The sequence below is a fragment of the Girardinichthys multiradiatus genome, chromosome 9 (assembly GCF_021462225.1).
Source record: "Girardinichthys multiradiatus isolate DD_20200921_A chromosome 9, DD_fGirMul_XY1, whole genome shotgun sequence".
NCBI classification, from domain to species: Eukaryota; Metazoa; Chordata; class Actinopteri; order Cyprinodontiformes; family Goodeidae; genus Girardinichthys; species Girardinichthys multiradiatus.
In genome coordinates, this window is record NC_061802.1 from 26995383 (window position 1) to 27019155 (window position 23773).

At 39.8% G+C, this 23773-nt stretch overlaps 1 protein-coding gene across 4 annotated transcripts in view; it reads right to left on the minus strand.

The window, feature by feature from the left end:
- The window catches only part of elavl4 (ELAV like neuron-specific RNA binding protein 4), a 117735-nt gene that overhangs the window by 86587 nt on the left and 7375 nt on the right, over positions 1-23773 (minus strand). The window contains exons 2-4 of one of the 4 annotated variants that reach the window (XM_047374826.1): positions 23593-23715; positions 22533-22695; positions 21818-21958 (exon numbers count right to left, since the gene is read on the minus strand). In XM_047374826.1, coding sequence (XP_047230782.1) covers positions 21818-21958; positions 22533-22580 — 189 coding nt within the window. In that variant the 5' untranslated portion in view covers positions 22581-22695; positions 23593-23715. Of the gene's footprint in view, positions 1-2957; positions 3224-21817; positions 21959-22532; positions 23245-23592; positions 23716-23773 lie in introns of those variants that run through there. The other 3 variants (XM_047374829.1, XM_047374827.1, XM_047374828.1) reach the window with 3 other exon arrangements.

Consider the following 23773-nt stretch of genomic DNA (forward strand, 5'->3'; position numbering starts at 1 on the left):
CAAATTTTCTTTTTGATTTTTTTGATTATTCCCATTTACGTCAGAAAACGTGTTTCTAACCAACAGTGGGAGTGGTTTAGATACATTAAATGGGGAAAACAAACAGCTTTTATCAGTAATTGACCTGCGGATCACTGATCACAGCCGAACAAAGAAAAATTGGCCGACCTGAATCTCTGGCTGTTCAACTGGTGCATTTCATGTTTTTTACCCGCTGAATATTAATTTACTGCCTGGTTACTTTTGCTTTTGTTTGTATGCTAGTTTTCTATCCACCACTTTTTATGATGTTTTAAAATCACCTTTATTGCTCCTCAATTCAATACTCACCTTTCAACAACACAAACAAAGGTCTACTGCAACCTTGATTCATGTTTTTTATATATATGGTGACATGTAAATCACTCACCAGCACACAGTTTGTGTACAGCAGCTAATAAATTCCTAACACAACCCCCGCTATCAGTTCTGATGTGTAACCTTGAAGCACATGGTGTTATGCCTGAGGGTAGTAGAGCCAAAGCACACTTGTGTGTACATTTAAATAATTATATATACAAATAAATTATAAATACGTACTACTGGGTCCTATCAGCCTCCCTGGTGCACACTAATCAAAAACCTTTAATACTTACGAGCATTTTACTTTTTTTACTCCCTCTTCTACTCTTGCTCCTTATTCTGCTTTGATGTTTATTTCTGTCAAACACTGCACACTCTTGCAGATGTAATCTGTATATACAGCCTACATAATATACAGTCTTCTTACATCAGTCATGTGTTCCTGCCTATGCAGACATGAAGCTAAAGGCGTCAATGTTTCATAAGTAAATACGTCATGAAAGGAATCGCCTTCATTTAAGTTAGCATTTTGATGCCATTTCACTAAAAGAAGCATGAGCACAAATATTATTCATGGTACTGTAAAAGTTAGCAACACACCATAAAAACAAATGGATGCGCACACAATTCAAAGCAATAGCTGACTCCATTCAGAAAGAAATAAGGCTGTCTATTACAGGTCACAAAGACAGGAGGAGTTTGCTAGTTTTATTAGTAAACCTGTCACCTTGTTGTCAGGGTGGAATGGTTTCAATGGATGTTATAGTGAGTCCGGGGATGGTGAGCAAATCTAATAACTTAAGTAGCTTAACATCTTGAGTCTCCATGCTGGCAGTCCTCAGTAAGCATGGCTGGTTACCGGTATCAAGGTATGCCAAGGTTTTTAAAAGTTTCAAAACCGCTACAATTTTCCAATATTTGGTTTAAAGTCCCTTAAATGAGAGATCAGAGAAGGTGCTGCAATGATTCAGAGTTTTCTATGGCTGAATGGAGCATATAGTAACCCAATGTTGCTCCTCCCACACCTGTTGCTACACACTGCTGGTCAGCAGACTTAAAGAAGGCTACTACTTATTGGGGCTTTCTTTGAGTCTTATTGTTATACATATTACCATATTAAGGGCTTCACAAAAACCTGTCTATACATTGGAGTTAACATGCCTCAATTTAAGGTTTTTCTTGATGCAGAAAATGCAGAGAATGAGCAGGAGATTTTTTTGGTGTTTTTATAAAAACAATTTTCATGAATCTCAAACCATGTTTTATTTTAGCTCTGATTTAAAAACTAAAATCAGATACCAACTTCAGTATCATTAGCCAGCTGTGGTGTACAGACATGTTTTGTTATAACACTTACACTGTGAACAGCTGGAAATAGCAGTAATAAATAGGAAACTGTTTCAGGGTGCTGCCCCCTGACACAGTGGTGTCCTGGATGAAGAGCCATAATGCCACTGTTACTGATCCCCCTAAATATAAATAAATGTTATTTACTAGCAGACTTGTTGTGATTGTGATATTGTACATATTATTGATGCAATGACGATTGCAATTTGATATATTGTGCAGCTCTAACTCTTCTTAGGGCAACTGGAGGCTGGCTAGCACAGCAGACAGTCCAACTAAAGACCCTGCTAATGTCAGCTTGTTATACTCCAGTGTTCTATATAGTCTAACAAAAGTTAGACTGCTCTATACAATAGGCGTTTTTACTTAAGAATGAACTACTAACACAATTTGTTAGCAGGTTTTTATATTTTTGCTAAAGTTTATATTTAAAAATCAAAAGTTATAAATTGCATTATAATAACTGTGCTATAATCGATGTGTTATAATATTTCAGTAGTCATAGGAATAATTTTTGCTTTTAGTTACAAACAAAACCCATAAAACCAGATACATTTTAGTTTGATATTTTTAGTGTAAAAACCGTGATACCATTGTATTTTTACTAGGTTATCCTATCGGCCCATGCCTACTGCTCACTAGGCCATATTATTAAAAAAACACAAGACTTGAGGAAAAGTCATTGCACAATACTTCCATGAATCCATGAATGTTCAAACTTCCAGCACATATATTGTATCTTTCTTCACTTGCTAGGGCAAACATGCTCCCACTGTGTGTACACTGCCTTGCTTAGTAGCATTACTACTCATGCAACTTACATGCAATACTTTGGATACAGTTTCTCGCACATGTTGAAATGCACCCAGCTTTTACAAATGTACAGTCCACCCTGTTGCAGGGAAGATTCTTCTTGGTGCAGACTTGTACAAAGGCAGCAAGGCGGGGGGAGACACAAAATGGGTGCTTTTCTTAAGTTTAACACATTCCTTCCTTCTTTTCCTTCTCCAGTTTTCCATCCTTCTACGCGTGCACCCACACAACTCCTATCATTACCATTTTCTGCCTCCAGAATTTTGAGACTAACCCGCTGCTTCAATCTTCGCTGCAAGAAGGAACCTCACATGCTGCATATGAAATAGTTGACCTGTACCACTGCAATGGCTGTGTAGAAAGCCGAAGTGCTATACGCGCTGTCAATACATGTTTAAGTATAACCAGCCCTTGCTGCAGAGGAATGCTTAAAATAAAGTGGCAGCCTTCCTTACCATCTTAAACCCATTCCACTCCATTTGGGAGATGCCAGCCGTAGTCTCACAGTCCCCTCTCTCCTCAGTTACACCAACGACTCAGAAAGGAAACCCCCCCTCCTACACTGTTTAACTATCTCTCTGTCTCAGTCTTCTCTGGCTCTGCCTTCTTATGTTTCCACCTGCTTTTCTTCCTCTTTTTATCCTGAATCTTAGCTCACGTTAGAAGACTGCGCAGTTGAGGTGTACGGAGAAAACATTGCCTTCATCTGTAGACGCTGTGAGGAGAATGATGAGTCTGGAGGAGAGCGCTGAGCTGCAGCAAGGCTCTCTCTCTCTTTCTTTCTCCCCCTCCCACCTTGCCCCCACATCCCTCCCTACAACCTCCCACCCAGTCGCCTGCTCAGCTGGAAGGTCAGAGCCCGCCCCTTCACACCAGTAGCTCTCTCTGAAAGCCTATGATTGGCTTGCGGCATTGCCTGTCATCTACCCCTCCCTTTAGCTTTAACACTTTCGCTCTCTGGCTGGCTCCGAGCCTTCATCGGCACACGCCAACCTCTGGCTGCTTTGGCAGAGAAAAGGCTTTCTGAATCCCAGCAAAGCAATCAATCGGAGCTGAAGTCTGTGCTTGAGTGAACCAAGCAGAGCAGAGCGGAGTGGTTGCAGCCTCAGGCGTTATGGTAATAGGATGCCTGTGCAGCACAGTGTATATATATTAAGCTATTACAGTGTGCATGTTAAATCCTCTGTACATTACACTGCTGTATGCAAAACCACATCTCTTTATTTTGTACTTCTTGTTTCTCAAACACATAAAGACTTCTATAAAACAAACTGCTTTTCATTTTTACAAAACAGTATATTAAACTCTTTGATTGCCTTATTTTTTATCAATTGTTTCAGTTGCTCAGCAATAAAATAGCCCACATAAACGCGAGATAAACAAAACGATGTATGCATTCATAAGTAGATAGTTTCTAGTTTTCCCTTATTTCACTTTAAAAAGCAATCTGCAGATCTGTCCCAGCAGCTTTAGTGGCTTCATTTGTATCACCATTTTGTACCCAAGCATTGCCATTTTGCCACCTTCCAACTCTCAATTCATAACTGCAAAAGAACCATTACATACCTATGTACCTAAATCATTGCATGTCAGTTTATTCTTCTTTGTAGTGACATATTTTCATAAATTATGCCCATAAAGAAAAATATATATTTCGTGTAAACTAAGTGAATTGTGTCCTATTCACATTTATTTCAGATTGAATCAACTGGTGTCCGCCAGCAGTTTAGGTCATCTTATAAATACTCATAAAACAAACAAACAAACAAAAACTTTTACCAACTTTCCGCGGGGTTCTACTGTCTTTCAGGGTCATAAAAACACATTCATTTACTGTGAGGGGAATTACTTCAAATCCTCGATTGTCTAGCTTGCCCGAAACAAGTCCCTGACGGGCACGAATTGACGAATCGTCGATAAACGTCCCGCTACAGACGGCTCAATTTCTTACCCGAAAAGGTTGCGTACAAAACGACCAAAACTACCAAGGTACGACATGACGAACTAACAATACTAAAATAAGAGCATTTGATATAGCTTGGAAACAAACATGGTTATGTGTCTGATTGCTGCGACAGGCGCTACGGTTTTACCATTAAAAAGTGGAGCTGGAGCCGTAATAAGGGACAAACTGGTGAAAATACAAGTGTCCCCTACTCACTATGACCATTATGAGTCAGCCTGCGGTTGTAGGAGCAAAACATAGCTGTTTCCAGCCGGCAAACTACAAAAAAAAAAAACACGGAAAAAGCCGAGGAGAGTGTTGGTGAGGATCAATGAATAAAAGTAAACCGAGAGAAAGGGTGTGGATGTCCTTACAGCCCCGTCCCGTGCTACAGAAAAAAACATAGCGAGGCACTAACCAGCGCCTACCTTGTCCCATGAAAACTAATTAAGAAATGTGAAGCAAAGCTCTTTGATTGGCTGAGGAGGCGAAGAGGGGGCGTGGCGCTCTGGGACGAGAGTGGAGGAGGTTTTGTTGTGAGTAGTTTGCCCATCATGAGCAGTGGAAACTATTTTCTATTTGTTTACGCCCATAATAATCCGTCCCCACGCTGCTAATACTTATGCATAAGATAGGTAGTGTTTTGTTTTTTTATCACAGAAGGTGTCCAGATCCAAGCTCGTAGTTGTCAAGTCATGGGAAATCCTTTCTTTCTATTTACCTGTAATTCATACCTCTTTTTAAACCAAAATCAAGGATCAGTCCCTATTTGGTAGCTCTTCCAATCCAGCTACTGTTTAAAAACTGTTCCTACTCATATGAATAGAAAGCAGCACTGGACCTGCAAAAGTTCCCTATTAATTTAATTGAACTAATATATAATAATAAAAAAATGTCTTTGAATCATTTTTAAAGTATCTAATATTCATAACCTGGCTGAACCTTCACATGTACACTTGCTCACATGCATACAGGTCCTTCTCAAAATATTAGCATATTGTGATGAAGTTCATTATTTTCCATAATGTCATGATGAAAATTTAACATTCATATATTTTAGATTCATTGCACACTAACTGAAATATTTCAGGTCTTTTATTGTCTTAATACGGATGATTTTGGCATACAGCTCATGAAAACCCAAAATTCCTATCTCACAAAATTAGCATATCATTAAAAGGGTCTCTAAACGAGCTATGAACCTAATCATCTGAATCAACGAGTTAACTCTAAACACCTGCAAAAGATTCCTGAGGCCTTTAAAACTCCCAGCCTGGTTCATCACTCAAAACCCCAATCATGGGTAAGACTGCCGACCTGACTGCTGTCCAGAAGGCCACTATTGACACCCTCAAGCAAGAGGGTAAGACACAGAAATAAATTTCTGAACGAATAGGCTGTTCTCAGAGTGCTGTATCAAGGCACCTCAGTGGGAAGTCTGTGGGAAGGAAAAAGTGTGGCAGAAAACGCTGCACAACGAGAAGAGGTGACCGGACCCTGAGGAAGATTGTGGAGAAGGGCCGATTCCAGACCTTGGGGGACCTGCGGAAGCAGTGGACTGAGTCTGGAGTAGAAACATCCAGAGCCACCGTGCACAGGCGTGTGCAGGAAATGGGCTACAGGTGCCGCATTCCCCAGGTCAAGCCACTTTTGAACCAGAAACAGCGGCAGAAGCGCCTGACCTGGGCTACAGAGAAGCAGCACAGGACTGTTGCTCAGTGGTCCAAAGTACTTTTTTCGGATGAAAGCAAATTCTGCATGTCATTCGGAAATCAAGGTGCCAGAGTCTGGAGGAAGACTGGGGAGAAGGAAATGCCAAAATGCCAGAAGTCCAGTGTCAAGTACCCACAGTCAATGATGGTCTGGGGTGCCGTGTCAGCTGCTGGTGTTGGTCCACTGTGTTTTATCAAGGGCAGGGTCAATGCAGCTAGCTATCAGGAGATTTTGGAGCACTTCATGCTTCCATCTGCTGAAAAGCTTTATGGAGATGAAGATTTCATTTTTCAGCACGACCTGGCACCTGCTCACAGTGCCAAAACCACTGGTAAATGGTTTACTGACCATGGTATCACTGTGCTCAATTGGCCTGCCAACTCTCCTGACCTGAACCCCATAGAGAATCTGTGGGATATTGTGAAGAGAACGTTGAGAGACTCAAGACCCAACACTCTGGATGAGCTAAAGGCCGCTATCGAAGCATCCTGGGCCTCCATAAGACCTCAGCAGTGCCACAGGCTGATTGCCTCCATGCCACGCCGCATTGAAGCAGTCATTTCTGCCAAAGGATTCCCGACCAAGTATTGAGTGCGTAACTATGCATGATTATTTGAAGGTTGACGTTTTTTGTATTAAAAACACTTTTCTTTTATTGGTCGGATGAAATATGCTAATTTTGTGAGATAGGAATTTTGGGTTTTCATGAGCTGTATGCCACAATCATCCGTATTAAGACAACAAAAGACCTGAAAAATTTCAGTTAGTGTGTAATGAATCTAAAATATATGAATGTTAAATTTTCATCATGACATTATGGAAAATAATGAACTTTATCACAATATGCTAATATTTTGAGAAGGACCTGTACACCCACAATGCACTGAGACACATGTTGCTTCATGCCATTTACATGAAAAAATCATGCAAATTGAATTACACACTACATTACAAAGAGATACATTTAAGTTGTTGGCATAAAGGTGTAGTCATTTGAGTTCACATCCAAAATTGTGCTGCCATGGCATCAATTTATACCTTTAAAACCCAGCAAATTGTAATTTTCTGTATGACCTACACATTTGTAAAGGACTATCTGCAGATCAACTAGGGCTCAGCTAACCTTTGGGTATGGGACACATAAAAACTTGACATCTATGTTTAGAAAGACTAGACTCTTCTTCTAGCTAAAGATTAATCTGAGGGAAATTAAGACAGTACACCTTGCAGCTATATGATCTTTAGTCACAAATAAAATCAAAACAACCAGTATTAAACCAGTAAAGTAAGAACAAGCTGCATTTTGCTGAAAACTTGGATTGCTGGTCCATCAGTAAAACAATTATTAGTCAAAACATTAACCAGTACAAGCTTAATTCTGAATATAATTAAAATGTAACGATTAATACAAACCTTCTGCAAACCAAAAAAAAATGTTACAGTGAGAAAAGGTTTTGAAACCTGAAGTCTCATGGCAGGGTAAATATTTTAAATCTCTATCCAAAGGTTATTTGTATCTGAAAAAATGAAACTACAGCACCTTCTACAATTAGATTTAATAGCAACAGCATAATCTAACAATATAAAGTTGTGCTAAGTCTCTGACAGTGAACTTTGGAAATATATTTTTTACTTAAAAAATCCTAAACTTGTGTATTCTTTTCCAGTTCAGTTTGTTTTAAATGCTTTGAATATTATTCTGACTGTAGATATAGATATGTTTAGTTGAAAAGCTATTTCTTGTAGCCATTTCAATAATATACAGTTCCACATATTTCTGCCTGTTTTGATAGGCATTTTTCTTGTCTTTCCCATATATGAAGAGTGGTTAAACAAAATGGGCCCATGTCACGCCATCTTTATACCTCAGGAAAATAGAAAGGGATGCATTACTAACTAAAGGCTAGACACTCTGATTTATTTCAAAAAGTTAGAGGTTACATAGCGGCATTACTTGAATTAAATATTCTCATGTCTTTCCTATTTTGAAGAGCTGCAGGAAGAATGATTAAATAAACGTTTCTTGACAATCTGATGAACTTTACAAAGTATGAATTCAAAAATTATATTCAGGTTTTTCTATACCTTCCCTATACTTATGCAGATTAAATACTGGATTTTCCTAAACGATGCACCACAACTTACTGTAGGCCCTGCTGAATATTCATCACCTGCTGTAATTCAGTCCACTTATTACACACATATTGGATGTATATGTAGCCTACAAATAAAATTTCACCATGCAACCTACAAATCTAGAAAGTCAATTTTGGCCAAGGGTTCAAAACGCTGCTCAAGTTAATTCAAAATAAGCAACAAAAGAAGGTAGAAAATACTGGACCTGACAAAAAGGCAGCTCCACTGTGTCTCTGCTTCCTCTCTGACCTCTCCACCTGTCTGGTTAGGTGCAGCCAGGCTAGCCTGGTGGAACCATGTGCCTGACATACTAATGAGAATCTCTACTACGCCCTCAATTAAGGCTGTGCAGAACACACACACACACAGGCAGGGTGTAAGGCGGGTTGTACAAGCTCGCTATTATTTCATATAAAAAAGGAAAATATTCTGGCACTTGCAGGCTAGAGGCTAGTACCAATCGTATTTTATTTTTACAAAATAGAGAGAGCATAATGCGGAGTGAAACACAATGAAAACAGATTAAAATAGAAATGTGTCTGTTTCTTTTCCTTTGTCACATGCTTCTTTATCTTCTCTGCTTAAGAAGGGGAAAGCAAAATATGCAGCTGAATGCTACAGACAACAGACCCTCAGCCTTCTATCCATCTTTATCCCTTTTGCTCTGACCTTTTTGTTTAATAAAGGTTTTGGGTTGGACCTAAGAAGAAAATGACTTTGTGTCACATGCCCTTCCAGACTCATGTCTTATCCTGCTCTTGTTATTTTTTTTTCTAAATCTACTCTCCATTGACTTAGTCACACATCACCTCAGATAATTTAGTTTTTGTTGCGTCTCCCTTTAGAGTGAAATAAGGTGGGCGATTGTTTTTGTATTTCATAATGGACAGAGTTGTGAGGTTGTTTTCTCTCCCTCTGATATGATCTAAATTAGCTTTTTTTCTAAATGAGAATATGATTTGAAAGGGAAAGTAGTCTCTCACAGTTTTCTTGCATGCCGTGTTATTTCGCTAGATTGCTTCATAGGATCATGATTTTAGAAAGCAACAACAACTGCCACTACTCAGTAAATTAGCTTTAAATGCAATCTGCTCCTAACAGTGTGTTTTGTCATGATATAAAGTCGAGGCTATATTAGTGCCTGTGCATTATAATGCCGCATATGGAAAAACATGGGGAGTAGTTTAACTGTTCTAATAAAGGCATCCATGTTGAGATACTTAAAAATCTAAATGTCAGTAATACTGCAGTGTAGGACCTGACCTCTTTCTCTTTAATATGCATATTCAAATGCAATATGGCAATGAATAAAAGCAAAAATATCTAATAAGGAATCAGGGTTAATGATTTAAGAGGTTCACTCTTTTACAGATATTTCTATTTAATAAAAAAATAAGTGCATAGCATTGATTTGATGCTTTATTTGGCCTTTAAGATGATGACTGAAGCTAAATAGTTTTTTTTAGGAGATAAATTATATTTCTTTGCTCCTGCAGCAATATGAAAGTTAAAAAGCTTTTGTGGCTATAGACCAGGAGAGCTGGCCACCCTGTCAGCAATGTGGAAACCCCATCTCACTTATTGGCTCTGGATTGGATCCACAAACACACACATACATAAGAACAAAGAATCGGAAGAAATACACTAACTAACGCATGCAGAGTATTCATGGTTCAGTATGTGATTCTCACAGTATGATAGCTTTGAGTAAAACTACCACATAGATAGATTTAGGAAAAATATAGAATGAACACCTGCTACATTTAGACGAATCTTTCAGTTATTGTTATTCCACATTACATTTAAAATGTCTCCTATATTATTTTAAAACAAACACATTTGTCTTTCAGATAAAGGCAAAAAAGTAATGGTGTGGACTCTGTATACAAAAGATGGATTTTCTTAGTTCACAACTGAAATCTCAACAACAGCCACCCTGCAGTCAGAATGCCGACTAGGGAAGTCAGAGGTCACTGGGCAGCGATGAGTCTAGTATCTAGTTTGGCTGCCATATAGAATATAGTAAATGTTGGTACTTTAAACCATTTCGAAGCTCTTTAGGTTTGTATTACATTAAAATTGTGGCATACACTGTATACGTAATTAACTCTAGTCAGGTGTGATGTCATGTTCCTACATTCAAGTCCCAACTTTCAAGATGAGACAAAGAAAGCGGCGTAAGCAGTACTTTTTCAAAGCCAGCTCACTGGCAGTGTGCAGCAACATGTAAGGCAGGGGCAGCAACATATTTCATGCTAGACAAAACTCCAGTCACCCCATCAGTTTGTCTGGCATCACATCAAAAGTACTGGAACGATATGATAGAAAAACTTTGCATATATTGTACAGTAAATACTCATCTAGGCATGTGCCATGATAACCTCGAGTAAAAATACCACCCTTTCACGAACGGTCTCAGGTTATCTTCACAAAAAGTCAAAACAAAGAAAGTTTTATTTTCCAAACAGCCAAATTTGTCCCTTTTGGAAAACAGTAGGAAAATGTAGGGACCTTCTTTCAGACAGCTGTCAAGCAGTGTACAGCAACAAGCGAGGGAAGGGCATCCCTGCACTATTCTATTCTCCACAAAGCCATAGAAATCTCTGTTCCCTTCAACATCTGATTAGAAGGACTTTACACCTTAAAAACGTTTTTGAAGTTGTCGCTTTTTAAAACCTTAGTACCTTAAAACTGCTAACCGGTCCATGGCTTTCCCCCATCACACATTAAAAAACATATATATTTCAACTGATGTGTCATACCATGACGCTTTTAACGGCAGCCTATGTGAAGCATTTAGGCCCGGATCACAAACGTGCTTTCAGCTTGTGCTTCCAAGATGCTGCTTCTGAAAGCAGAGTCCCGACTAATTGTCATGAACTCCTCTTGCCCTCCAACCTGCCCACCTTCCTTAAAACTCCTAGTCATAGTCTTAAATGGATTAACTGCAGGCTGTGCTGTTCCTCTTATGCACTAAGATGCTCTTGCACAGTATATCTCTGCCACTTCCAGGCAAATTGGTTTGTTGATACTGAATCTAAAGGTCTGAACTGTGGTCGTGCTGCTCGGGTAGCAGACGGTCCTGAAGAAAGTGTGAAACAGAAGGTATAGAATAACGCGTGCAGAATTGCAGGTTTGCTTTAAAAAAAATGCAGAGTGCAGGCAGCGATAATTATGGGCGCCCTTGGTTTGAGTCTTGTTAACTGTCAGACCCAATGTTTCAACGCCTGTCTTATTTCTCACTCTGCATAACAAGTCTTCTATTTAAAAAGTGAGGATGCCAGCTGAGGTATCACCTCAGCCCTCTGAAAGAAAATACCTTGATTATTAACATGAGCAATAAAAACTTTTATTTATTTATTTTCTTTAGCGAGGAAAACTCATCTTCACAATTGTACGTTGGGTTCAGCTAAAATTAATGCAAACAGGGACATGAGGCAGAAAACACATTTTCAAACAGAATTATCACCATTACACAGAAAGGCTGCAACACATTCACTGTAGACAAAACCGTATTTCAGCAGAGCTCAGGAGAACAATGAAATCCTTATCGAGTCTGAATAATTTTATTTCAAAGTATCACCTAATTTACAGCAGCTGATTCACCAGAACAGCTTCATACATTTATTGGCGCAGTGTTTTCTCCTTTACATGGGCTCTTCTTGATTCGCCCTTGAGGGATAGATTTAGTTAGTCTATTGAAGTTCTGGGAGAAGTAGCATCTTGCTGTGCTACTCAGACTGATGACTGCCCTTTTTCCTGGCAGGTGTCCACCCTCTGCCGGTAACAATCAGCAAATGAGAATCACAGACTTCAATGTGTCTGCGTCCCCTGGCAGTGTCGAGCTCAGTGCTGTGGAGCCCCAGACACCAAACAGCTGTTCACATGATAACACATCGCCTTCTTCATGCGACAATAGCTTGTTTGGACTCGATTGACTTTTGTAAATGGCACATTTACAATGTTTCTTTGGGTAGTTTCATGATCAGAAGTGTATGAAGCAACTGCTCTGCTGACGCAGGTTGAAACCACAGATTTTCATCTCTTTAAAAGCACAGAGAGATGGGTGTGCTTCTGCCACGAAAGCTGCTACTAAAAGGAAAATGATGTCCAAGACAGGACCAAGTCCAAGAGAAAGATAATGTGGCCAAAAGCTAGATAGGGGTGTATACGAAGTAAAAATGTCTTGAAATCCATTCACAAAGCTCAATTTTTGTAAATGGTAAAAATAAATGTTCTTTTAAATTGAGACTAACCATAAATATCACACCTCAGCATCTAATTATAAATGTTATAGGGTCCAATGTTTCACAATTAAAAGAATTTGCTCAACATTTAAAAGCCATTGATTTGCCAGCTTATACGATCATAAACATCCTGCTGACAGGCTAACAGTGACTGAAAATACGTCAGAGTGCTTACTGACAATGCAGGCATAATCGAAGAGTGTTAGCTCATTGTTCTTGGTGCTTAATGTGAGAACTCTGATATTTCACATCTTGGATAATCTATAGCTAGAGAATTACCAACGAAACCCTGGCATAACCTCACATTTTACAAGTAAACCATATGACTGACATGTGTTATATAAATCTATACTCATTTAAGACCTTTATTTGGTAATAAAAAAATAAAGTTAATCTAGTTGGAGCTCTTCCCCACCATCCTATTTCCTGCGTGACAGTGGGCATGACACACAGTTAGCTTAACCCCTGCCAATGCCACTCTCCCTGCTAGAAACGCCTTAGATCAGAAGTGAATTCTTCACGCTGATTCCAGAACAAGGCTCCGCTGCATTTGTCACAGCCACTTTCTTCAACTTTAACTCAAAGCTGTTTGCTTTGGCTGGAGCTCTGCAGACAGCGAAGATGTGACAGGGGGCTGTTTGAAATCCACGTCTTGAAAAGCTGTGTCTGCTTAATGGAGAGCAAATGTTTCAATATGTAGGTTCTGCAGGAAGTCTGTATTTAAAATGAGCTTTATAGACAACTGCTTTTTTCTATTGGTTTGGCTAGATTTGGTTTAACTTGTATCATATAATAGTAAATTCAGTGCCTTTCAAAGTATTTATAGTTCTTAAACCTTTCAGCCTTTTGTCACAGCACAAACACAAAAGTCAATGTATTTTATTGGGATTTTATGTGATAGACCAACACAACAGTGGCAGTCATTTGTATTTATCCACCTTTTCTCTAATACCACTGAATAAAACGATTGCCGGCAGAAATCACCTTCATAGTAATTGGGAATTTTATCTTTATTTTAATACAGCTGTTCTGTAAAGGCTTTGGATGTTAGATAAAGAAAACTTCTCAATCCATGTAGAAACCATGTTAGAAACCAACAAATAGTAGAACATGGCCATTTCACTGTTCCTCTGCCTGTATGTTTTGGGTCATTGTCCTGTTGGAAGGAGGACATCTGTCCCAGTCTCAAGTTTTTTGCAGCCTCTAATAGGTTTTCTTTGAGTATTGACCTGCATTTAGCTCCACCCATCTTCCCCTTAACTCTGACCACCTTCTGTGAAGTCCATGCAGAAGCAAAGTATAACCACAGCATAATGCTGCCATTACCATGTTTCACTGTGAGGATGGTGAGTTCAGAGTTCTGTGTAGTTAGTTCACGTGTCCTACATGGCTTGTAGGACACCTTAAATAGTATTTCTTATGCTTTTCTTTCAACTATTTTTTTTCTTGCCACTCTTCCATACAGTGCAGATCTGTGTGGCATAAAGCTAATATGTTATCTTGTCAACATATTCTCCCACCTTAGCTGTGAATCTTTGCAGCTCTTCCAAGTAAGGTGGGTGAACATGTCTTGATGACTTTGAAGTTCTGTGCCGTACTCTTTCCAATATTAGATGACAGATAGTTTAAGCTTGGGATATAGTTTTATAACTTATCCCTGCATAAAACTTCTTCACAGTATTTTTTCCCTGACCTGTCTCAGGGGTTCCTGGGTCTCGATTATGCTGTTTATTTTCTAATGTTCTCTAAGAAACCTCTGAGGCCTTCACAGAAAGCTCAATTTAACACACATGACCCTTTTTACTAATTAGTAGATTTCTGCAGGAGTTTGATTTAACAGTATCAGACTAAAGGGAAAGGAATACAACAGTAAAATTTCTTTAAACCATGTGCCATTTTCCTTCTACATCACAATATTGCATGACTTAAAAAACCGTTTATGATTTTAATGTGACAAAATGTGGAAAAGTTCAAGGGTGTGAATACTTTTGCGAGTATTAGCTGCCTATTTTATACAACAGATAATGACGATAATAGTTTTTGAGGCGAACAGAGTTGAGAAAAAGGCCTGTGTGCGAGACCAGGAAGGCTTAGCTATGCATTCACTGTTCGGTCTGGCATGTGTTCTGGCGCTGAGTGTGTATTCTCAACAGGACTCTGGTGGATTAGCGTCCATTTGGACGACAGAGTGGTCCGCAGCTTGTGGTGACATTCAACTTCAGGAGGCCAGCAGGCTTCGATTGGATAATAAAGTTTTGTCTTGCTTTAACGATGTAATTATATGTCATGAACGTACAGGCATGTGCAACATTAGTTTCATTCTGATTCACTTTAAGTATGATGACAAAGAGAGCAAAGTGTTTTCAATTTTACTGAAAGGTTTTGCAGTTTGGATCAGGCGTATGATGGTGGCTGCAGTGCCGTGGGTCAGAGGATCATGGGGGCTTACTGGTGGGGTCGGGGGTGTGAGGACGGCAGCCTATTTCACGTTTGATCCTGGTAGGGGTACATCCATCCTCACAGGGTGACTGCTGTGGTCCATCTGGTGCAGGCTTTAATCACAACTCCCTCCACTTACCCAAACACACACACAAACACAAACAACACTAAGCACACAGAGCCTCCCACCCGAGGCTGCTGCTCACTATAGGTAAGCATTCTTTATTTTTTTCCCTCCTATTTTTCTGTGAAAATTATTCCTGTTTCCTCTTTTAAAGATTATGCTGTTAAGACCTGAAGCCGAAAAAAAAAGTAATACCCGCTATATGTCATGGTGTTTTAAACCTCATCAAAAGTCAGATCTGCTTAAATGACTGCACTGCGTGGCTTTTGATAAGGGGTAACCTTTCAGAAATTAGACACATCCAGAGTCCTTTACAAGTCTGGCTATCGGCACTGGGGACCGCAGCATGCCCACGCCGCACAAATCCATCTCTGAAAATGTCACTTCATGCTTGAAGAGAAGCCAGGGTGTAATGCACCAGGAAAAACTCGACTGGTTTCAGCTTAAATGCCTACATGCTTTGAGATATGTTTCAGTTATTTTGTGTTGTTGAGACATTCGGTTGATTAAGGAGGAGTCAGGGTGGAAAGCACACACTGCACTACCTAAAAAATATGGTCGTACTTTAAAGATAGGTGGACTTTGTACAAAAAAAAAAAACAGAGTAAGAAGGTATTTTTGGAATATCGTGCAAGAGGAGGTAAAATACCATTTTACTATAACACATTTAAAATTTTCATTTTATTTAGTCATTTATACACCATATTTTAAAGCAAACTTTGTTGAACAAAGTACAGGCAAAATAAAATAAAATGTAACACAAGAGAAGAGAATAGGTGAAAAATATAATAAAAAGAGCTAATAAAAGAAGAAAAGCCAGCTAACTGTATCAGGGCATAAAGGTTGTTTAAATAATTGTGTTTCCAGACATTTTTTAAATGGTTTCTATTCCTGGGCAGATTTCACAATATTTCTAGTTTGACTGACTTTACATTAATGCAGATGGTAGAACATGTTTATCATTTTAAGAAGTAGATACTTTCCATAATGAAATTATTACAACATTTGTTTATTTATTTTGAGTATAGCTTTGTGTTAGTTGTTTGTATCAAGATTCCAAGGTTTTGAAACAATTCTATTTTCAAAACCACAAAAAAGGTGTCATTCTATTCCCATCGTACTTTTTACTTTTAATGAGACTCCAGACAAGGTGCCAGAGTGACGGAAATTACTACCCCAGCTATATCGAGCACATAATAATGCTGCCCCTCCTCCACCTGTCGATGTACTGCTCATCAGCTGGCTGAAAGAGGGCTCCTATATTTTTCTCACACTTACAGCAGCAGAGAAAAGCAGTGCTGTTCCTCTCTCACTTTCAGAAACTGCTATAGCTTCCTGGTGTATCGGTCCTACCGATACACGGTCTAAAATCATTTCATTGACGTGCAATAAAATGTGAGTTTTCTTAAGTTGTGTAAAGGTTTGAGTACAACTTGCTGACAGAAGGCGAGCACACTTACAGGTTGCAAAAAAATATGGATAGTTAATGGATAGATAGATGGTGTGAAAACTATATACATTACTATTAATAGGACAACGCTGATTTAAAACTATGGTTGGCAAGTTACAAGAGATGTGTGTGTCAAGCAGCTGACTGCAGGGTAGCTCCCAGAGCATATAGCCTGACTAATTGACCAGTTTGTTTTACTCCCAGTGCTACTCTACAAAGAGAAGAAAAGCAAAAAGGGAAAGTAATCCAAAAAGAAAAGGATTTGAAAACAAACACTAAGTTTAGTAGCTGTATATTTTATATTCTTACTTAATTCTATGTAACAAGATCTAAGAAAACAATATGTAAATGTTCAAATTAACTTATATTTATTATTTTAGCATCAAGCTGAATGATTATAGCTTCTGCTTTAAATTAAAGTAATTACATCATGTTACACATTTTTGTTTTAAATCTTTGTGGTTATACCTTGATGTTGGTGTACTTTACCCTGTAAGAATCTCAGATTGGACCATGCATGCGGACAGGTATACAGGATTCAGCTACTGGACGTCTTTAAGGGCGCGGTGGTCTGCGGTAACTTCAACGGTCACCCACAAATGCACAAGTCAGCTTTATTCATGGTGACAGAAGATACTTTGCCTTGGCAATTAGGAAATCAATGAAAACGAACTCGGCTTTGGAACTATCAATTCTAAAATAGGGATGAAACAGTGTTGTTTATCAACGAACCACGTTCGCATACGCAGACATTCGCTCATCTATCAGCAGTATTGTCAGCGCCTCTGCATCAATGGGCACTCAGCTGTGAACTAATAAAACAGGTTTTTCCTCACGACTGTTTTTATAATGACAGTAGCGCATTGTCTGGCCAGGAGCGACAAAAAATGGCATCTTTTATGAAATAAAAAAAAAAAGACCACTTAATGTTCTTCTTGACAGGAAATTGTGTTTGCATTGTGATTTCTTTTGTCTGTGGAGGAGAGGGATGAGCAGAAGCCATCTGAGTGAGATTATCAAAGGGAAACATAGGTCAGAACAGGGCTCATTCCGACTAATACCTCTTTTGTTAGGGTTTGAAAGGTTGGCAAACGGATATAAAGCCGTGTTTTGAAATCGCTGTCGGTTTTACAATATATTAAGAAAAGCTGTATGATCTAATGCATTTAACTCCAACGCATATTTTATAAGGAAAACAGGGTTGTCTAAATGTAGCTGTAAACGTAGTCAAACAGTGAGATATTATCTCAACAGATTTACAAACACAGTCCTCATTTCTTCCCAGACTTGTCTGTTTCATTATTCTCTCTGCATTTATCTCCTTTCAAATGAAATAACTGCTACTGGATGAGAAAACATTGCTCTGAGTTGGCAACGCATTTTTCCCTAAAATTAAATGTTGTCTTCTTTAGGAAACTAAATAAAGGAGCAGGAAGTACGACTCTTCTTTTCCATCGATTAAACTGTACAAATCTCTGCAACAATTCATAGTCACACTAAGGATGTTTAAGGCGCTACAAGTTAGTTATGTCAATCCATACATTTAAAACATGCTGTCAATCAATATGGGACTAATAAGAGCTTGAGTTATTCTACTTTGCCTGTTGGTGGTGGCTGTGACCCTTTTGTTCATAGATTATGGAATATGCTTTTTTGTGTAATATTCAAAAGGTTTTTGTGTATTAAACAGACATTAGCAGTTTGTTATAGCTGTCCAGTTGTGAGTAGAAATTTTGTAAAGTCGGAGATTATTTAAGAGACATCCTAAGTAACCTTTCACTGGATGTTGGCCCTTGTGTTTGCAGCATTCTATGCTGCTGGGTTCACATGCATGAATCAAATCCACTGCCTTTAAACTATCATTCACAGAGCTGATGAGCACAAAATCTAAGTGAAATTTCAGCACTTAAAGAAATCCTAGGGATATAGTGGCATATTGCAAAACTATACAGAAACCAAAAGAGAAAGTGCATTGTCGGCTTGCAGCATTTATGTACAGTATCTGGGAAGACAAGTGTGTGTGCTTGTGTGTATGGATGTGTGTGTATGGATGAGGGGGTGCATGAGCCCGCAGACACCTGCTCCATTCTGCAGTGATGGCTCCCAGCGGGACACAGGCTCAGCTGCTGATCACTAGGCCCTCCCTGCAGCACTGGTGGCCAACACACACACACACACACACATCTTCCGACAAATGTGGACCCCCCCAACCCCGCACCCTCTGCAAAAAGTGTCTGTGCTTTTCCTGTGGCTGACACACCACATGTGCTCACATCAACCATAAACATGACATGATGCACTCACACAAGCTGCACAGCCTGAGCTCATGTGTGATGCTGAATGTGAACTCAAATGTGAAGCAGGGTGGTCATAACTCGCTCTACTGTAGTGGGAGATACGCTATAGGCGTGATATGGTTGAGTAGTATGTCTTTTTTTTTTCTTTTTTCCTCTACAAACCCTATAGCTGAGAGGCTTCTGCTGGACAGAACACTGCATCAAAGCAGTATATAATTTGTGAATGAGAGCAGGGAAAAAGGACCATCTTGTGCCTATTTTCTCGAACTTTTCAGCATTTAAATTTTCACCCGATCATTTAATCGTTCACAACATCACAACAAAAGCCATGTTTGTTATTTTATGTGCCAGCCTTGTGTTAATCAAGCGCCATTGTGCTCATGGCCACGATTATCATTTCTGATCCCGCAATTTGCACATATCTCCATTTCTGTGTTTCTCCGTCTCCGAGCGTCTCTTTCTTTTCACTACCGCCATTCAATGTGCTTGCACCTGTTTGTGCCTCGATGACAGCAGGGTTGTAGAGCATAAATGAACTAATTTCCTGGATATAGACAACACAGCAATCAAGGAACGGGGAAATGCAGTGAGCAGCACAGATGGAAGGAGCTAATTATTGTTATGAAATAGAGATGACCTCTAACTATCTCCTGGCTGCTGAGATTCGTTGGTGAAAAATGTTTGCCAGTGTCTGCAACGCCAAACGCCATTTTTACCTCCCCTTTCCTTTGGATGGGGTTGTTGTGGGGTTTATGCAAGCCTTCATTTTCAATGTTGAAACAAAAGATTGTAGTTGTCAAACAAAGCCTAGTGTCACATGGAGAACGACAGATGCCTGCAGTGGGTAATCAGAGGAGCTTTCCTCAAATTAACAACCTTCAGCTCTGAAGCATGGAGCACACCAGGCCAGTAGATGTGAGGTTATGAAAATTGGATCTTAGTGACATAAATGAGATTATTTTGCAATTCATTTCCTATAAACAAATTGTACTTATTTTTTTTAATATGGTCATCTTGTCCGCCCTAAAGCTGCAAACTTGAACCTGCACATACTCACTGTGAATGCTGGAGCATTACTTTGTATGCCATCAATCATGCAAATCTCTGTGTGCTACATTTTAATAGCTTGGGAAACGAATTCTTTGAATGCTCTTTTGAATGCACTGCCCAACAGCTTTAACCACAGGAGGCACACATACTAACACGCAGCTTGTTGCACAAACACACACACACACACACACACACACACACACAAACATACCTTGACACATGGACATACCTGAGCACAAAATTTTTTTCGTGTTTATTTAGTTGAATTGTAGAATTTCTATGGATGAAATGTAACTCTCAATGAATTAACAGATACTTAAAGTGTTTCATTAACCAAAAATGTGCTCATTTATTGACGAACAACAATATTTAAATGGCGCTACAGAATACTGCACCAGCTTAAAGATACAATGCAATCCAGCTTTTGAGGCTTTGCACACCAAAGCAACCAGAATCTTCCAGCACATTTATCTAATGCATGCAAATGATCTTGCTGTGCTTAATGAAGGCACCATTAATCACTTTAATGATGGTCTTTTTTAACCAGAGTAATCATCCACAGACACACAAATCCACACACGTGCACATTTTTAAACAAATACACAAACAAATGCGCTTACACAAATGCTCACACAAAACCGGAAAATAAATCCCCAAAATAAACCTTTACCAAGCCCTTTTTTTTGCCAAAAATCAAATTATGCAGGAATTTAATAACAATGGGTTTAATTAATGTTATCCTACTTCTGTTTAATCTGTTCACGATGCTCCACCTTACTTAGTCAGTCACCTGAAAATACCATCTGATAGGCTGCTGAGAAGATTAATCCAAAAAGGTATTATGTTAAATGTATTTATGCAATAAATTCATGGTCCAGCACCTTTATGCAAGCAGCTGATAACAGTTGGGTCTAAATAGGCAGCGGAAAATACAACGCTTTGCATAGATTCCTGTGTAACAAACTGCAGCAATGTGCTTGAATTCCTGTGACAATTTAAAGCAAATGTAAGGAATCACGGCCGAGATTTTACCCGTCGCATTTGCATAGACTTGATGGGAACCCCTGGGTACAGTCAGCAGCAGCAGCAGCAGCAGCAGCATGACGGTGGGTTATGAAGGCTTACGGGAGGCTCCGGGGTGTGGATCTGAGCCAGTTTGAAGGGGAGCCCGAACCAATGAAGAGCCCGCAGCAGATTAGACACCCACAGTTTCGTGTTGCTTTTTATGTGGCCAGTCGGGGATTTTCTTACACTTCTTTTTTTTTTTTTTTTTTTTTTTTTGTCTGAACGCTGAAGATTTTCTCAAGTCTCTTTTCCCACAAGTATCTTTTTTTTTTTTTCACTATGTAAATTGCAGAGTAATGTTGACTCCGGTGGAAAATGTTCCTGCTATCTCTGGTACTTGATGGGAATTTAACTGACAGAGGGTTAAAATCAAATGTAATTGGAAATCCATCATCTTACACATGTTTAAAGATTATTCTGTCATTTCATAAGTTTTACTTGAAGTTTTTGGAAACACATGCACATGCAAAGATATTTCATTTTTCAGCAAGGACCAAAAATAAATGTTTAACATATTACCCACTCATTCGCACATGCAGGCACGCATAAACACCTCAAACTCCCCTGATAACAGGCTGACTGGCAGAGGCTAAAGACGGAGTAGGCGGTCGTAATTGAACAAAAATAACAATGTAAATATTTGCTAATACCATCCACTGGGGATAAGGGCAAAATCCCACAAATCGGTTTGGTCCCTTTGCACCCCTTTATTTTTCTCTTTTCTTCAACACACAACATTTTTTTTTTCTTTATCCAAACTCCTATCTCCCTGTTTCTATTTTCGTAAATAACCTTCCCTGTGTTCAATAAAGAGATTTAGATACATTGGTCTGTCTACTATCCTCTTACCAGGGGTGACCTGTAGCCCATCTGGGCGGGCGATGACGGGGGGTCCTTGGGAAATGGCGGCGAGTGCGTCTCGGGGACGGAGCCCACGCCACTGGCTGCCAGTCCCGAGAGCTGCCCGTACCTCGCCATCATCTTGAGATGCTGCTCACAGAACACACACGCTCATACACGGATACAGGAGGAGAGGGGAGGAGAGGAGAGGCACAGAGATAAAAAAGGGAGGGAAGAGAAGGAAGAGGGGTGTGAGAGACGGGAAGGAGAACAGATAGCAGCAGGTATAGGAAGGATGGTGGGAATGCTAGAGGGGAAAAAAACTGAAACTTGGAAGGAAAAGAGGGAGGTAGACAAGGATTACAGAAGACTCTGCTCTCGCACATGTGTGAATGTACACACTTACACTTGCACACACAGTTTTAGCCCCAGGTGCGCAATTTCACTAGCAAGCCTATGTTAGATGGGCTCGATGGCTACATTGGTTTTGATGTGAAGTCTAAGCACTGGCTCTCAGTTTATGATTACAAAGCAGAATGAGTGAGAAGCATCTTTCCCCCACCCCGTAACAACCAGCGTGCTGTTATCAATCATCCCCCTCTGTCTTCTAGGAGCAAAGACACATACGCAACACACAGGACAGAATGGTTGGCAGCAGACGTACACAGGTGAAATGTGGACAGTTGTAACAAGAAATAAGGAAAGAAAATCCAGATATCTTTACCTCGTTGCTCAACAAAGCAGCGTTGAGTGTTCGGCTTATTTCAAACATGTTCAGATTCGATGATGATGTTTTTGTTCTGTCCTTTTCTTTAATTTTTCTTTGGATTCTCTTCAGTTTTTCTGCTCCCTCCTGATTTCTTCTCTAGAATCGGGAGTCAGTCACTCTGTCCCGGGAACACAGAAAAAGAAAGAAAAAAAAAAAAACTGAAATCAATTGAAAAAAAGAGGAGAATACAAAAAAAAAAAAAAAAAAAAAAATCCTCTTTCTGATTTGGGAGCTGTGATTTTTCAGTCCTGTTTTTGGGGGTTTTGTTTTTGTTCTTTCGCTCCCTTGTCTGCTGATGCACTTCTGACTGGCTGTGGCTGTTAGTTGGAGTCGTTTGAGCCCAGGGTCTCCACCGCTCACGCACAAACACGCGTCTGAGGAGTCAATACGCTGTCTTTTAAAATCTCCCCAGAGTCAGCACATTAAAGGCAGGCAGTCGGTGGGTCGGGCTGGCTGGCTCCCTTATCTGTCCCCCGCACACTGGCTCACACAATACGCTCCGATCCTCACACTGCTCGCTAGCAGATTAGCCTGTCCCAAAACATAGCACTTAGTTTAAACTCCCCTCCCTTTTTGCTCTCTCGCTCTCTCCATATCGCTCCTTCTGGCTCCCTCCCTCTCTCACTTCATCGCTCTCCTCCGCTTCTTGCTCTCTCTTCCTCCAGTCGCTTGTGGGTTCAGGCAGCTACAGTTCACCGTGTGACCACAAGGTGGGAAGACTGTTCTAGCAGCATCTCCGCCACATCCCTTCCTTCCTGGGCATCTCATATCATTTGGATTTTCCTGTTTTTCTCCTTCTTTTGAAGTGTCGGTGTGTAAGACATGTAAAAACACACCCAAGCCCCCGGTTCCCTTCCAAAGATGATCTAACAAGTCAGTGGGTATGAGGAGCATCATTGTCAGTAATTAGTAATATAATCATTCTTTAATTAAAACATTTTTTATAGAGAAGTAATCAGTGTAATAAAACATGCAACACCACAAGGGACTCAAGTAGAGTTCAGTTTTAGGATACCTCTAAGGGAAAATTAGGCCGGGCTGAGCTTGAAGGTCAGGTGGTTGTCCTTTCTCCTCTGCAGGGTGTGGCAAAGGGGGATGACGAGGCAGCCAGTCACAGCCATGGCAGGAGATCCCAGCTCTACGACAAACAAGTAAAAAAACAAAACAAAAACATGACTCGCTCTTTCATTACGTTA